Raw genomic sequence first — 18,758 nt, forward strand, 5'->3', positions numbered from 1 at the left:
ATCATTAATAGTTTATTAATGATTTTAAACTATTAATCAATCAATTTAAGTAATCAATTTCAATTATTAATAATAGACAGCTTACTAAATCAGTGGCTATACTATTATGAATTTCAATCGTCAATTCAACCTATTCACAGATATATTGTGAAAAATTTACAATTTTGCTTAATACAATTTGAAAGTTTTAAAAAATTTTAATGTTTACAGGAGAGGCCCCTCAATTTCGTCTTTACCCCTAAAATGGTTTTTGGTGTCGTCCTTCTTAACAATTAATTTATTGAACCTCGTCGACAAGTTATTTAAGCTTAAAGCAAAAGGTTAAAAAGCAGCAAGGTTGCAGTTAACTCTGCAATGAGTTATTAAGTTTTATCGGGGCCTTCTTTAGTCTGTTGTATAGATTTATTGATAATGAATAATAAAGCAAACAAACCAAACCATCCTTACAATCAATGTTTTTACAATTTCTTGATGTAAAAGTGCTTTTACAGTACAAAATTGCCACACACTACTATTTTACGCAATCACAAAACATTTACGTTCTCCGGTGCTTGCAGGAATACAATTGAAGGCGTTAACCAACAAAACTATATCTAGTATGATTACAAAGGAATAGTGCAAAGAAAAATAACTAATTGTCAGTGAAATGTTTTTCTCTGGTACAAAATTTATTTTGTTTTCTATTATATGTGTTGTGCCTACTTAAATACATAGTTATTACAGCTTATCGACAGTTTTTCTTTAGTTAAGTAGGGCGACCGACTTAGCCTTCCACTTTTTAAACTGCAAAATCCCAGATTAATGTATATAATATATATATATATATATATATATATATATATATATTATGTTATTAACTCCACTTATAGGGTTATCTATTTATATTAATGTAATGAAAATAATTATTACTACATAATTATTAAACCATTGTTATTATTTTCTTTATTTTAATAATTTGTATTTATTTATGTAGTTGAGGCCCTTTGACATTTCATTTCGATTTTGATCACCAACATTAAAAATATCTCATGCTCCAAATCAATTAAAAACCTAAAATAAATAAAATCATCATTAAATTGAATCCCTTTAGAATTTTGTTGTAAACCATTATTGAAAAATAGCAATATGTAGGAAAAATATTTTGCTCTACTAGAAAAGACAATGTAACCAGGTTTTCATGAATTCTTTAACTTTACCAAAATAACTTACCGCGTAGTCCAACACAATTGACTTTAAACTTAAGAATATTATTCGTTAAAATCCTGACCGAATATACTTTTTTCATTATCGTTCTTCTCATTCTGCAACGACGCTTGTCCTTTCTGTTTTCGCTATGAACCAATTGTACAGGCAGCTTTCATTATCCCACAACTTTATTCAATCCCATAAATCCAATGTTAAAGTTAAAATAATGTTACACCCTCATTTGTAGTCGGAGAATGATAAGAGATGTGCGTCCAAAAATATTTTTAGATTTGTTTTCATTGGTTATTCATAAAATATCTTAAGCTTTTTTAATACTTTATAGTCTTGATAATGAAACATTATGCAATATAAAAGAAAATCTAAAGGTTTTTTGGATGTTTAACTATGATTCATTTAAAATAAGACATTTCACATAGTCATAAAACCCTAAATAAATTCAAAACATGTTGAAGTTTCACATGGATATTATGGGATAAAGCGCAAGGTCATATTACAACAGCCAGCTCTTAAATTCTCCTACTACGCCGATCTACGTTGCTTGAATAATGGGCAAATGAAGGGAAGAAGAAGACAGAGCATCTCTTCAAAATGTTCATGCTGATCTTAATAAATGTCATTCATAAAGCCTGTAGCAGAAGCCCATGAAAAGAAGGCAACGTTTGGACCTCTATTGACGATGATAATGTCCTGTGTCTTGTTTAAATGACACAAAATAGCCATCAAACTTACCTTGGTCGTATCACAAGTCAACGTGTTGTATGCAAGTCTCTGGATGGAGGTAACTGACCTCCACTGAAGGAAGACACAGTAGTCTACATGTTGACTGTGGAAGAGGTGAAACGTGTCTATTATTGACGCTGAGGTGGTAAGTGGAGGTTAAAGGGTTTTAGTTATTTTCATTACATTAATATATATATATATATATATATATATATATATATACACGTATATTAAAGTACATTTAATAAAATAAATTAGATACAAATTTTTATAAACAAACCACTTAACGTCTAACAAGCTGTAATTATTTTTATTTAACTAGTCTAGTATCTAGTACTTAACAAAATCGGACTGTGACATTGTGTTCAGTGCAAAAACCACAAAACATCACAAAGCCTTTATATTTAGAAAGATAATCTAATTTCAACATGGTGGATCCAAGATGGTCATCTGAAATACTCAACAATGATTAGCAGTAGTTCGATGTCGATATCTTAAGAAATAGCAAATAAGTTAGGGAACATTAAACCTCAACTTGCTTATCGCAAGGAGAAATTTTCAATAACTATGACTATGAACTCATAGACGGGTTTACTTTTACGAAAGAATAAGTTGTGTCACCTTCGCAATGATCTATTCATGTTTAGTTTGATACAAAAACGGAGTATCAACCCAACATTAGGTTGGGATTATTTCAATTACATGGGTAACATTTAAACAAGTGCAGTGCAGAAGTACAAGAAAACATGCGCCATAATAATAGACTTTTGGAGATTGAATACCGTTATACGTTGCAGAATGTATAACTGCATTTCGAGGGTTTAAATATAACTTCTTCGTCAATTGTAAGAGAATTAATCCATAAAACCCCTTTTTAATCATTAAATTTCTCACACATGACGAAGAGAGTAGATGTCAGTCCACGAAACGCAGTGATATACATTTTGTAACATAGAAGGATGACCAATGTGCAGAATTCTAATATTTGCTATGGTTAATTTGAACTATTGTAATACTTTTTATTATGTACTTAATATGTAATAATATTATTACAGTTATATTTAATACACTAATTATTTGCCTAGTGAGACCTTCGCCACTTAGAACTACCATTTTTACTTTTACAGTGTTTTGCACCAAGTTTGTAAAAATATTCAACAACGTTCCATGTTTTGAAGAATATTTTAAAGTTAATAACGCTGAATACTTTTCCTCACCAAATTAGGGCGGGCGAGGTTAAAATAAAGCAACGAAGCTAATTACGTGGCTGAATTAATTAGCTCCACAGCCTTTTCATTAAAGGTATTTTGTCGCAAAGTGGGAGGTATTTTTCATAATCCCTTTATTTTGTCCTCCCTAAACTAGATTTTGATAACAGTTTTTGAACGCGATTTCCGTACGACTCGGAAGAGTTTTACTCGTGCATACTTTAATTTAAATAGTTCAAAGAAGGTTTTTATTTTTTGAAATATTGGCACAAGTATATGTAATTAAGTGGTAAACTGAAAAGTTTTGTATTTATGATAAAAATGGTTTATACTAAAAATGTATTTCCAAAGGATTACTAGATTGCAAAAACTTCAAATTCTCGACTGAGGGTTTGGAGTTTGCAAAAGTAAAAATTATGTATCGTTCTCAAGGTGGACAGTACCCGAGCTGGAATTCTTATGAGAACGACTCGGCTCTCGCCTACGATACACGAACCGTTCTCCGAGAAACGATAGACCATTGTTAATGGAAGCATTTGTATTGAGAATTCGAAATTAATAATTACTTTAACAAATCTTCTGAAAGTGATATTCTCTATGTTGAAGGGATTTCTTTTTGAAGGGTAGAGGAATATTTCTGAAATTTTGTGTTTAAAGTGATTTTAAATAATGAATTGAGAATTTGTTCTTAAAGTGATATGGCATATTATTTAGTGTTGAAAGTATGCGTATTATAATAAAAAATTTACTAGTAAATCCGTAAAAAGGTTTCAAATTATTTTAATATTTTTTGTGTGTATGACACTACACACTACGTTAAAATATCCAAAGCAATGATGATATTTTCAAGTAAGTCGATATTAATAATGAGTGTTTGATTATTAAAACAAATTAAAAGCTTGTGTTCTTAGATTGAGTGAATAAGCCCTACCATAGTACCTATATTATTCACATGATAACACGAAGTGCTTATTAAAGATTAATAAATAAACAAAATCATTATTAACAAGATATCTTGTTGAGGCTAAATAGGATGATCTTTGGTGAATGTTCAAGATTCTACCAAACAGCCGAGAAAAAGTACCAAAACTAGTGATTTGTGTGAATTTTGCAACTATTGGTCTTAATGTGAGACGCCTGCGACAGTCAGTCCTAGGGATCGTTTTGGACTAAGTGTGATCTTTTTGATCAACTACGCTCTATTTAGGCTCTGTTCCTGACCAATCAGTTTTGTTTGTTCACACACTATATTTACCCAATTTGGACCATCCGAGCTCCGAGCATGTTCCTAATAATAGAATAAACTTTCGAAATTTACCATTTTATGGAGTTTCAAAGTTGATAAAAGTGGTTCTACCAAAAGTAAAATTCTTAAAACTGATGATTTGTAGATATTTTGCAACTACGGATCTTAACTTGTAGATCATAATGTGGAACGCCTGCGACGGATAGTCCTAGGAAGCGTTTTGGGTTACTCCAAAGTGTGTCAGAGAGCATTTTCTTTGATCACCCTACGCTCCTGTTTAGGCTCTGCTCCTAACCAATCCGTTTTGTTCACACACTATTTTTACCCAATTTGGACCATCCGAGCTCCGAGCATGTTCCCAATCATCAGCATAAACTTAGAAATGTACCATTTTATGGACTGTCACAGTTAATGAACGTGTTTCTCCTAGAGACCAAATTATGCGTAAAGTGTTTTAACGTCTCGAAGTTGATGCTATTTGACTAGAAATTGTACCTCTGCGGAGGCTGTCTTAATGATTGACGATATAGAGACTTAGTCACATTTGTGACAAGGAAACCACTCAACACATGACCTCCACTTACCACCTCAGCGTCAATAATAGACACGTTTCACCTCTTCCACAGTCAACATGTAGACTACTGTGTCTTCCTTCAGTGGAGGTCAGTTACCTCCATCCAGAGTCTTGCATACAACACGTTGACTTGTGATACGACCAAGGTAAGTTTGATGGCTATTTTGTGTCATTTAAACAAGACACAGGACATTATCATCGTCAATAGAGGTCCAAACGTTGCCTTCTTTTCATGGGCTTCTGCTACAGGCTTTATGAATGACATTTATTAAGATCAGCATGAACATTTTGAAGAGATGCTCTGTCTTCTTCTTCCCTTCATTTGCCCATTATTCAAGCAACGTAGATCGGCGTAGGAGAATTTAAGAGCTGGCTGTTGTAATATGACCTTGCGCTTTATCCCATAATATCCATGTGAAACTTCAACATGTTTTGAATTTATTTAGGGTTTTATGACTATGGGAAATGTCTTATTTTAAATGAATCATAGTTAAACATCCAAAAAACCTTTAGATTTTCTTTTATATTGCATAATGTTTCATTATTAAGACTATAAAGTATTAAAAAAGCTTAAGATATTTTATGAATAACCAATGAAAACAAATCTAAAAATATTTTTGGACGCACATCTCTTATCATTCTCCGACCAAAAATGAGGGTGTAACATTATTTTAACTTTAACATTGGATTTATGGGATTGAATAAAGTTGTGGGATAATGAAAGCTGCCTGTACAATTGGTTCATAGCGAAAACAGAAAGGACAAGCGTCGTTGCAGAATGAGAAGAACGATAATGAAAAAAGTGTATTCGGTCAGGATTTTAACGAATAATATTCTTAAGTTAAAGTCAATTGTGTTGGACTACGCGGTAAGTGATTTTGGTAAAGTTAAAGAATTCATGAAAACCTGGTTAAATTGTCTTTTCTAGTAGAGCAAAATATTTCCCTATATATTGCTGAAATAAAGTATTTTTTCAATAATGGTTTACAACAAAATTCTAAAGGGATTCAATTTTATTTTACGATTTTATTTATTTTAAGTTTTTAATTGATTTGGAGCAGGAGATATTTCTAATGTTGGTGATCAAAATCGAAATGAAATGTCATAGGGCCTCAACTACATAAATAAATACAAATTATTAAAATAAAGAAATAATAACAATGGTTTAATAATTATGTAGTAATAATTATTGATGAGTACATCAATACCATTTTAAGACGTTTAAACATTTTCATGTTTATTTTGAAGTGTTGTAAATAGCTTTTGTATAGCCATTACACAATGGCTAGCCTCAGGGTGTGTGGATGAATAATGCAGTTTAGCTTAAGAACGTTTTTGCTACTTGATGTGGTATAAAATACCTAATAAATAAAAAGATAATACTCCTCAAGGCTAGTAATTAAAAAAGTCTTTGTACTCAACATTACTAATTATTACTAAAGATGATCAAGGAATTTCCTATCCTAATCTCAATGCTATCTATATTTCAGACCCATAAATGAACAGAAGAAGGAGGTAACGAAATCAAAGAATGTCGAAGTCCGAGTCACCACCGTCCTCCTACGATCTCCACGATGTCAAGACCTCGTCCGTGTGAGTATGAGACAGTAAACAAGTTATCAGTTAATGCTGCAGATTACCTGTGAGTAGTGTTGCCTGTTTGTCGTAAACATTATCTCTATGAGTGCTCTGACAATGCTAATGAAAATTAAGCGATTAATGCTACTGAACGAGTCTGTCCTCTATGAAAAGTCAGGGTAAATGTGTCCTAATTTGACCTTCCACGTAACTATAATAAGGAGAAACATTCATGTATTTTGAAAGAAAAAATGTTGATACAAGGTATTGCGGTCAACCTTGTATTAACACCCAAGCCCAGGAGGATTACAAAGTACCCGTTCTAGCATTCAGAACTTGTTTTGGGCAATTTCCAAAACTACTTTCGTGTGTGTTTTTGTGTATTTCATTGAACCGTGTGCAGGTCACATTTTGTACCATTGTTATTCAAATTATAATAGATGTAAATCATAGAAATAAAAACTAGCAAAAGATCCTATTGGATTTAAATACAATGGTCTTTAGATAATCCTCCAGATCCTACCTATCAACCAAGAAAATGGTAACAAATCCGTTCATGGGTATTATTACGCGAGGCTCAATTGCTACAAATCCACGGCCAAATATCCATGGGGATAGTCTTATATCACTTAAATTTGGTTTCCCACCTCTGTCCCTATTTAGGTTTTGGTTTTCCAATTTTTGCGCCAACCACTTGAGCCAGTGTGTAAGCTCCGAGCATGTTGCTTGTTGACTGAAAAATCTGTATTCGGAAATTTTAAGGACATTTCTTGGTTCCTTGGTGAGCATATATGGTTCTAATGTGGGACGCGCTCGCGCGATAAAGTGGCTTCTGGAAATCATTTTGGGTCAGTTATAATACCAATAGTAATATGTATTTCCAACTCCGACCCTATTTCTGCTTCTAAATAGCGTCAACTTGAGCCCTAATATGAACCATTCCCACTTTTGTATTGTAGATGTCTCTTGCGATAATAGATGTCTTTGCGACCTGTCTAAAATAGGTCCTTAATATTTACTAGTAATTAGATCCACCACATAGGATTTCTGAGCAGTATTTCACGCAAAACACCGTACTAAAAACGATGTCTTTTTTCACAAAGCATCATGAAAATACAGATTTGTAAAATATTAATTTTTTCGTCTTTTGTGGTTACAGTATTTACTCCGAGTCCCAGATTCATACCGTAAATAAAGTTGGTCATGACCACGAAGTTTTCATAGTATTACAAGTTAACAAGATCTATTTTGTTTTGGTGACTCAAAATAGTTTTCGATTTATAAAAAAGACTTTTCATTTTGTTTACCATAAATAATAAATTGGTCTGCTTCCATGATACTTTGCAAACCAGCATATTCAACACTGATAAGTGACATAGGAAAAACTTAAAATTGGTTAAGTAGAATCCGAGATTTAGTTGTCTGAGGATACCTACGAATATCATATGTATGTAAAAAGCTGTTAGACATTTTTTTTTAAAGTTATCCTAAGGAAATTCCAGGGAAATCCAAGGAAATTAATCTTTTCTACTGAATAAGTTTTGGTAACTTAAAACATCGTTATAACGTCGATTTTGTTTGAAATGAATGAAACAAGAATATAAAACAGGAATTGTGGGTCCCAGCTAAGGTATCTTGTAAAAATAAATATCTTAGTTAAAAAAAAAAAAAAACCAAAGACTTACAGGTGCTCTAAATACAAAGAATGGTTTACATTAGATTTTTAATTTATGTATATAGTCCAATAAAAGTCGATAAGCAATTATAGACAAGTAGACGTGAACCTTTGGAATTCACCCCAATAAGGCCAGTTCTTTGGATTGTGAGGCGAATTCTTTGAAAAAATACAGCGCATTGTTAAGTGGTAATTTATAAAAACATAATATTAATTGAGGAAATATTATCGTAATTTATATTTTATTAATTACGATATATTATTGGTTATTTGTTACAGGTTGGAACTTACAACAAATGAAGTTATGCAGAGTAAGGAAAAAATAAGACAGAAAAATGCACCGAGAGAAGGAAAACTGAAAACATCGTAAGTATTTTTCATAAATCAGACATATAGTTTTATAATACATCTGCAATACTCACTTACAAAGCGAGCAGAATCCCAAAATTCTGTACCAACGCAATTTATAAAAACAATTTTGTATTAATGATATTTTTCTTGAAATACTTTTATAACGTAGTTCAAAACTTTTTATTGGGCTGATCCTGTAATAAACTGTTTGTAAATGATAGAAAACTCTTCTAATGTAACCACTTCACTCTAGAAATTAACTATTCCAAAACTTTAGACAAGCACTACAGTAGAACAGAGTCAAGTTACTTAAAATGATCCATCAGTGTACCAAATATTATCTGCAACGATACGTGTTTTATAAATTAGATAGATTTCGTAGAAATATACCTATTGGATTTGCTCTCATGTAGGAATTTTCCTCCTAACGCTTCAAGATGGTGGACATTGAAAGTTTGGAAAAGGAATGGTTATTTCTCACTTAGTACGCATTTTAGAGCGAAAAAATTGTATTTTAAAATTGTTAGATAATTTAAAATAATATTTGTTCTTTGTTATCTCGTAAGATCTCCAGATAGAGAACTTACATTAGTTTTAAGCAGTGTGCAACCTACCAGAAATAATTTGAAACGAAAACTACCGTAGTTCCCAATAGAGCCAAACTGAAATTTATACAGAGGCAATGTGTTTAGAATTCTTAGACGATTTACATACAATAATATATTTTTTGGATATTTCGTGAAGTTTCCAGACAGCGAGCTTACAAAGTTTCAAATAGCTCAAAATATTGCGTGGTACAGATGAAGTTATTCATACAGAGCTTGGTTGAGTTCATTAGCCAGTACTAGCAAATAAAGCGTTTGAACGTGGTTGTCATTCGCATCTGGACAAAATGTTTATCTTGGGTATTTCATGACATAAATCAAGATTGAAACAAATGCCGTAAGGTTTGATGGTGGTGGGTATTCAAAATTATTGAAGTATGAATCGCTATAAGTCAATATGTTTACAAAATAATTCCGGATTAATTGTAAACTAATTAAAATCCACGTTTTCACGAATAAATGTAATTGCTTATTTTCATACTAATTTTTGTATTTTCGTCTTATAAGATTATGGAGTTTATGGATGTTTGAAAGTATTACGATCATATTAAAATGCCAACAATGAGAGATATTGTCCAATTAGTGTTGTGCAAATTAAACATCTAAATTGATAACGCTCCTTCAGTTTGACATTTAGAGATGACGGACCACATGGGAAATCCTCTTTTCTTCAGATTGAGCCGGTTGGGATGTTCTTTTTTGTGATATAGGTTTAGAGGACATTGGCAGAACAAATATGATAGTCAAACGCTGCTGTCGAGAATAAACGTATTTCCTTTGAGAATCCATAAATATTTATTCATCCGTCCATATTTGACCAGGAAGCTCTTTAGTCCACGTGTGTTCTGGGACATTACAGAATCGATTGTTGGTTGTTCCGAGAAACTAGTCGTATTTACAAATAACTATGAATTGTCAGAGAATTGTTTATAATGGATGTCTAATATTTAAATACAAATAGATATTCTTACATCCAAAGAGTATAAATAATTTGAATATATTTTTTAGTAAATACAAATACAAATAATTTATTGTTTGAGACATAATAACAGCAGTCAATATTATTAAAATTAAATTATACTACGTTTGTAGTGTTATATGATACATAAGTTTTCATAATTAAAGATTTTTAGTTTACACTGTGAAACTGTGGTTTAGTTTAATATTTTTAAATCATTGCTTGACTTGCAAGGCAAGCTCAACACAAACAGCAAAGTTTTACTAAATGTTTTCTACGTGTATATACATTTTGTAAAGAAAATCTACCAACATTAAGAACATTAGTCACTCAGAAACACATTACTGACAATGTACTCCATCAGACGCCTTTTGAAACCAGCCAAGGTGTAAGATGATTTTATAACGTGAGGAAATATATTCAATAAAACCGCGCGAGAATTTTATGGTAATGAGGCTTAAACCTCCAGTGTACAAGTTCTAGGTCTAAAATCGAGTCTATTTCTCATATTATAGCCATTTACGTCTGAGGTTTGAACAACATTCTCTCCAAAATTGTCAAGAAAAGTGGCTTCAAGTATGTCTAGAGACAACAAGGTTAGAATAGACAATTCCCTAAACGTCTGCTGACATGATTGACCTCTACATAAATAACTGCATTACAAATATAAATGTGTAAGATACTCGTAATAGAGGCATGAATCAAAACGAGATGATTCACTAACATGTGATTTATTCCTTCGACTTCAGAGCTTAGTCCGACTAACCATCATATTTCCTATGTTTGAAGAACAAATACAATACGAATACACTATATAGGAGCACTACTACAAAACATGTGTGGTGTAGGATCATGTATTGCAGTTGCGTGCCTTTAATGTAAAATGGTATTTTGTTTTGCGCTTCACCTGAATCCGGTTCTGAGTTTACAGGTATACGGTAGATTTTTTGACGCACAAATTTTCTGATCCAATGTTTGAATTTTGTCCACCTCCGTTTATGGATTTGTTACTTTTCTTGCTTGCGTAACGTTATACACATAAAGAAGAAGTGATATACCAGCTCTCGAAACGTTGTTATACTTTGTAAACATACAAAAAGTGTTTGAAACTCTGTGATCCTTCCATATAACAATAATTGTGAATTTAATAATAACGGAAGTAAGTCTGTGTAAATAATGTTATTAAAAAAAACGTTGAGTATTAAAAATGATATCCTTAATAGAAGAATTTTATTTGTGTCGCTTAGAATAGATGTGAATAAAATTCTAGCTAGGTACGCTTATTGGATATTAAGGCTCGTAATTCTTACAATCAATAGTGTGAAATTTGTGAAAGAAAAAAATATTGTTTGAAAAAAATTAGTTCTTAGCAAGTGTCTGTAATTAGTAAAATAAATATAATAGCCTGAGCTAAATCCTCGGGAAAATATTCTGTGATGATTTTTCCGTAAATATTACACCAAACCTTGATTGTTTTAGGGACTTGGGAGCGCTTATCCACATCATCAAGAGCAGCATGGGCTCTGGGACCTTGGCGATGTCCTACGCCTTCAGCAACATCGGACTGTTGGTTGGAGTCTTCGGCATGGCCTTCGTGGCGCTCATCTGCGCGCACTGCACCCACATTCTGGTCAGTCCTGCTGTCACTGTCACAGGACACTTGATTTAAATAGTGCTAAATCTGATAAACTCTATAGATAATCTCTATAGATTCCTTACAAAGCTCAATATTCCGCTTAAGGATTCTAAAAACGGAATATTCGACATGGCCTCAGCACTACACTCAGATACTTAATCATTCTTATCTTTATATTGCAGAAAATTTTGATTAGAATTTCGAAAAAATGTTGAGAAATATCTATAATTCCAGACTGATCTCAAGAATCTATAACTGGGCCCCTCTTAATAGAAAATCGAAAATCTTTAAAAGTTATTCTTTACATATACTCAGAAAAAAGCAGTTTTAGTTAATTTTCTATAATTTTTAAATATTATATAATACACCATAAAGCGTATTGTTTTAATGCTTCACTCCAGTTTAATTTTGGAGATATAAAGAATTGTTTGCTTGATATATAACTTTGTTCTTTTACCAGTAGTTAAATGGCTCCTTTAACAAGCATATTAGAATTGAAGCATATCAATAGATATGTTGCAGGACATTTGATTTGAATTGTGGAAAAAAAACGTGGTGAAATATCTATAATTCCAGATTTATCTCAGGAATCTATAACTGGGATCCTCTTAATAGTCGAAAACCTTACAAGTTATATATACTCAGAAAAAGGAATTTTAGTTCATATTCTATAATTTTTAAATATTATATAATAACACCAAAAATTGGATTGTTTTAATAATTTATTCCAGTTTGATTTTGTAGATATACAACAAGTTTGTTTGAGATATAATTTTGTATTTTCAACAATAATTATATGATCCCTTTAACAAGCATATTACAATTGAAGCATTTAAATAGAGTTTGAATTAATGTCTTTGAATTATTGATCGTAAACATACACGTAATGTACTTAATTATTGTAGATTTAAAAAAAATTAAAGTGGTGATTGGCTGCTGCTGATGATTGATCAAACAAGGTGGATGGAGTCCGTATTGTAGACTTACAGGATATTTTTATAAATATATATTGTTATGTAGTCGTGTAAAATGGCCTTCAGGGAGCTTGGATTTGTAACCTTACCCAGCCTCTATATTCTCGGCGTTATCCTGCACTGCCGATTCAAATGTGAACTGGTTCAGGGCAGGGACGTCCATCAGTACGAGACCAGAGGCAGGAACAATTTCAGGAGCATAGAACGGCTATGTTCGAACACTTGCCATCTCAAATGGGTGTCAAGTTAATCAATGAGCTCCCTGGAGATCTCAAACGAATTAATGAACCCAAACAATTCAAATCTCGATTAAGACACTTTTTGTTGTCAAAGGCATTTTCCTCCGTTGATGAGTTTACGATGGGCCGCTGGGATGAAAATCAGCATTTTATTATTATTATTCTATTTATCCTTTTCTGATATCCAAAACATGCAAAATACAATATATTGTTAGGTTCACACATGAGTATGTGGAATTAACTGTGCCTATGATAAGATAGGTTTTAGTTTATAGATTTTTAAATCAATATGTTGAAATGACGCTTGCAATGCTATTTTGTTAATTGTTTTATTGCAATAAAGAATTATTATTATTATTATAGTAATAAATTGTAATCCTAAATCTATGAATGAACATATATGAATGTTTAACATATATGAAAAAATAGTTGAATTGGAATGCTCATAGGAACTTTATTACGTTGAACTATATTATAGGAAAATCTTACTTAATATATGTTTTTCGTAGTTCTTTAATCATAACTGTTGCATTTAAATATACGTAAGAACCTTATATTGTTTTAGGTGAAATGCTCCCAAGAGTTGTGCTACCAAAGGAACTTGAGTTCTATGAGCTATGCAGACACTGTAGAGTCGGCCTTCAAGCTAGGAGCTAGTCGTAGGTTCAGTCATTGGAGTAAGTTTATGAGGCAAGTTATCACGTTGGAATTTTTACTCAGATGTTATTTTAAACTTAGTTTAAAAACATATAACACATCTTTGCATAGTTAAGATCTTATATATGACTTGTTTAACTGAGTCTTTCCATGTATTGCGAGTAATTTAATTTCACGTATTTGCAATTTATATTCTGTAGCGTGAAGTTCAAACTGAAGTTTGTTCTCTGTTTGCCTATCAACAAAATGTCAATATTTAAACAGTTATCTACACACAGAGTAGCTATGGTGGGAAAAGTTGATTCCATGGGAATGTTGAGTTAAGCTCCAATTCACCTTCCTCTTAGTGCAGCGTCTGGAATCTGACGCTGTTACAGACTAGACTCCTGAAATCTGGAGTCATGTTCGTCTGAAGAGATAAAAAAAGTTGGTGACGAAGAAGCTGAAAATAAACTCATACATCGTTTCGACATAGGAGACACCTCGACCACAAGATGTAGTGTAATATAGGTGAAGTGGTAGTCTCATTGTATCATCATGTGCACACTTGAGTGCACTACGATGTGATAGACACGATCTCTATGCACGGTGAAGCAACCGAGTTTTCTACCCATAAAGTAGCTATGGTATGAGGGGTTGGAACTATGTCAAGCATGACTCCAGATTTCAGGAGTCACGTCTGTAACAGCGTCATATTCCAGACGCTGCACTAAGAGGGTGAATTGGAGCTTAACTCAACATTCTTGTCTATAGAGTGTTTAGAGATGGTATGTTAAGACATTAAATGCAAAACTTAACCACAGAAAGACCATGGTTTGGTTTAAAAAGCATAAGCTGTTATAAATGAAATTTATTATTGATATCATTGAAATGTAATATATATGAGAGTGTATATATATGCACGCAATTATTTAGGCCTTGCATGTATATGATCACTTCTGGTACGATTGAATTATATTTTTGAAACCAAGTTTGAGTTTGCTTTGTTGGAACAATCAAGAAAATCTGTTAAAAAGTGTATATTTATAGTCCTTGTAATATACTCCGGTTACAAAAAAATAAGAATATACCTATATGTTATCTAGGGACTGTAAGAATGTCCATGTAACATTTCAGTACAATCCTTTGAGTTTTTTACGCGTGAAAGCATAATGAAAAAACAAACTCACATTCGCGTTTATAATATTAGTTTAGATATTACTTAGTATAATAATATATAAATGTATGGTATATATTTAGGGTATAAATCCTATATAGACTTTTATAGTTCCCTCTAATCAAATTTTAAAACTTCCTCAAAAATGTATTTGTATTGTCAAATACATCCTTAGGCCCGTATTAAGCAGGGTGGATAGTGTGTATTTGTACCTACACCCAATAAGCTTCGTTAGGGTGTATCTATAAGAACGGTATACATAAAATCTCCTCCGCAGTTTTTGGATTACTACCATACAAATTATGACCTCCTTTCTCAAGGAGTCTAATAAAAGGAAATACTATTATATAATTTTAATTTGATAGTTAAACTTGGGTAGATTCCTCCAACTCTCACAACAAAACAGGAAAAATGCTATAAAAATAAAGCAATAATAATGAATAAGACACAATGTATTTTTAAAGTTCCATAGTTATTTGTTTGGTTTCAATGTAATAAAACCAAATGAACAAAGAAAGTAATTTCCCCAGGGGATAATTCGTAAGAGAAGACCGGAAGTGACGTAGGGAAGTGAGGGGCGCTCTAGTCAGGAAGTGGAGCGAGACCGACTGTACAACGGTTTCAGAGACATCTGCAAACACGTGATTAAATAGTTCCGTGTGCAATTGCATCAGACGTGACCTCTTTAGTTTAAATAAAACTGATGCGGAATGGGGGAGTCTGTGACTAAGTACGGCTTTGAAGTACCAATAGGTTTGTTCGATTAGATACAGCGTAACTTGTTTCCGAACCACTGTGTTACACTGGTTTTTCAAACCTTTGTGTTAAATAATTTATACGTTGCCATTGGACAAGATTATCTAAAACAAAAAATATTTGGTAGCTGCTAAATTATCACAACCTGCAGTATAAAAGAATATCCAAGGATTATATTGGTTTATTAATTGTAACTTTTTAATGAATCAGTCAGTTCAAATAGTTCTTCCAACGGAAATATATCTTTCAACCTTACCGTTAAAATAAACTTTGGAGCTTCTTGTTTTAGCTAAAATTAAACAGTCTTACAACATTAATAGAGGGTTTGGATATTAATTAAAGTTTAATGATAAAGGTAGCATTCCTTTACGTTTTCACCATTAAACAGTATAAAAACGTCTACATTCTCCGTAGACCTTATTTAATGTTGAGTTACACTCTTTTGGAGCAGGATATTTAAGATTTTAACTCATCACAGTTATGCATATTTTCTTCCCTGTGATATAGTCTCGTAAATAAATGGACAATGCAATTTTGGAATGTTTAATAAGCTACAAACCCCTCATAATATCCTAATAAATGTTGCGTATCTAAATCGTGTGAACTATATCCTTATGCAACATATTTTACTGTTGAGATAACCAAAATAAACTCATTTTAAATTTAAATACTAAATCTGAAAAGTCTTGTTTGTCATTTCAGAGCACTGGCGAATTTCTTCTTGTTTATCACTTACTACGGGGTGACCACGACCTACGTCATACTCGTGGCTACCTCATTCAAACAGGTACTGTCTTAACATAATTCTTTATAAATATTTTGAATAACTTACAATAATATAATCTTAATGTGCAGAGTCATTCTGCGATTTGTTCACCTTGTATCTTTATACCTTGTAAGATGTCTCAGAAGTAAAAACAAAGGATATCAAAATAAACCTTGGCTATAATGAAAGATCTGTTTCATGAGAAAGGGTACATGATCCTTTTGAATCCTTTTGAAACTGATCTTATCAGTTAACTCATTAGTACACTCCTCCAAATTACTTGGAATATACCTTGATAGAGGTTCGACATGGAATGTTCACATTGATTCAGTTTGTTCAAAATTAGCTTCTGGCGTTTATATTTTAAGGTCTTTAGCCAAATACTGCCCAAGTCAGACGGAGCATTGAGGCCTGATCTACCCCCACACTTTTCCTACAGAGTGCTTTTGTGGGGAACTTGTTCAAATAATACGATTTTGAGAGTTTTCAGGCTTGAAAAAAAGCGATCAGAACAATCACCAACATAAACTTCAGAGAGTCATGCCGACCACCTTTAACAATTGCCTCTGTTGAGTCTGCCATATCATTACATCTTGGAAGCAGTTCCATTCTGCATGTCAAATGTGCCCTGAACAGGGGCCGAGACGTACACGGATAAGAATCGAGAGGCTGAGACAACTACCGAACTGGGCGACATAGAAGGGTAGTTTACGAACACCTGCCCTCGCAGGCAGGTGTCGGTTCCAACAGATTACCCGATTCCATGAAGAATGATCACGCGCCTAAGGCGTTAGAGACTCGTCTGAAACGCCTTTTAGCGTCTAAGGCATTTTATAGTGTGGACGAAATTTTGGATTAAAGTTGTGATAAGTCATATTTAGAAGACTGACACTGTCGTTGGCGGTGGAGAGAATTGGCGAATGAGTGGTATTTATGAATGGAAAGATTGTATGCCTGCATGTAGTATTGTGAACGGATGTAAAAATATAGATGACTTTTGCCATGTGATCGTTATATTGTACACGGCAATAACAGTTTTTACTTTGAATTATTTTCCTACAGGTGATTGAAAATCACTCCGATGTCAGTATGGACACTAGATGGTATGTCCTTATTCTGACAGTCATTCTACTCCCAGTCGGTATTGTCCGGCACATAAAGTTCCTCGTGCCGTTCAGTGCCATGGCAAACGTCTTCCTTCTGATTGGTTGTACCGTCACCATATACTTCTGCGTGATCGACATGCCGCCTCTGTCGTCTCGGCCGATGGTGGTTACCATCACCCGGTGGCCTCTGTTCTTCTCAACTGCTCTCTTCGCCATGGAAGGCATCGGAACTGTGAGTATACCAGGGCGTCAAATAATATATCGAAACTATCTATATTTAATTAGTCCAAAATTAGTGTTTCAATTTGAATTATCTTATACATTGCCATAGTCGATAGGTGAATAAAAATCCAGGTTTATTGGTTCGCAAAGCTGGTAGTTATCACCAATATATTTTTATTTATATTAGCTTAGGTAACAATTTTAGTGTTTCGCAATGGTTGACGAAATCATAAACGTGGTTTTACATATAATACAACATTTACCCCACTTTTCAAAGTAATTTAGTGAGCCCAGCATATATTAATTCTGCACCCTTTAAAATAAAATTCAACATGAACACGTTTACTAGCTTCCAGTACTCCGAATAATAACTATTAAATAATTATATAATTATTAAATTTGAGCTACAGAATAAAAGTCACCATAGGCCTGCATTCGCCGCCCAACCACCTAGAACTGAGTTATTCACCTGAAGAAGAGATCAGATTGCAGATCTCGAAACGTAGTGTTTCTGATTTTTTGTATCACTGAACGATGACAAATGTCAGGAAACAACCCGTTTCCTTCACAATCCTTCCATCGTCAAAAGAAACTTCAAACAAAAAAATCTTTAAAACCATTTAACATATTTACAGTTTTAAGATTTTGAACCCAACATCTCAAGTTTCTAATACCCTTTAAATAAATTCTGATAAAAATGTTTTAATGAATTCCTTGTATGTGATTTAGGAGGAGGGTGTTGAAGTTTGTCAACTTGTTATACAGTGTGTTCCATAACTCTATGGACAAAGGTATACCACGTTATTGCTCAGCTCAGTACAAACATATTTCACCATATGAACATGCTGAATTTTCCATAGATCTGTCTGTATGTGTTTTTTATAAAAAAATAATATCTTAAAAAGTAAAAAATAAATTTCGGCCATGAAAACTTTTATAAATTTTGAATATTTTAAAAAACTATCACATCTTCTCAGAACCTCAATGTAGGTAATGTCACGTCACAGTAAAATCTGTTATAAATCAGTTATTAAATACTCGATTGAAATAATTTTGGTGTTAAAAAATGCTAGTTTTTAAAATATTCACAGTTTAAAAGTTTTAATGGCCGCCATTATGAAAGTA

At 32.8% G+C, this 18,758-nt stretch overlaps 1 protein-coding gene across 1 annotated transcript in view; it reads left to right on the top strand.

Moving 5' to 3' along the window:
• The window catches only part of LOC124361836 (proton-coupled amino acid transporter-like protein pathetic), a 33,273-nt gene that overhangs the window by 8,361 nt on the left and 6,154 nt on the right, over positions 1–18,758 (top strand). The window contains exons 2-7 of the mRNA XM_046815837.1: positions 6,445–6,547; positions 8,487–8,573; positions 11,601–11,751; positions 13,536–13,660; positions 16,242–16,326; positions 17,368–17,643. Of these exons, the coding sequence (XP_046671793.1) occupies positions 6,486–6,547; positions 8,487–8,573; positions 11,601–11,751; positions 13,536–13,660; positions 16,242–16,326; positions 17,368–17,643 (786 nt within the window). The 5' untranslated portion in view covers positions 6,445–6,485. The remainder of the gene's footprint in view (positions 1–6,444; positions 6,548–8,486; positions 8,574–11,600; positions 11,752–13,535; positions 13,661–16,241; positions 16,327–17,367; positions 17,644–18,758) is intronic.

The sequence above is a fragment of the Homalodisca vitripennis genome, chromosome 5 (genome assembly GCF_021130785.1).
Source record: "Homalodisca vitripennis isolate AUS2020 chromosome 5, UT_GWSS_2.1, whole genome shotgun sequence".
Classification (NCBI taxonomy): Eukaryota; Metazoa; Arthropoda; class Insecta; order Hemiptera; family Cicadellidae; genus Homalodisca; species Homalodisca vitripennis.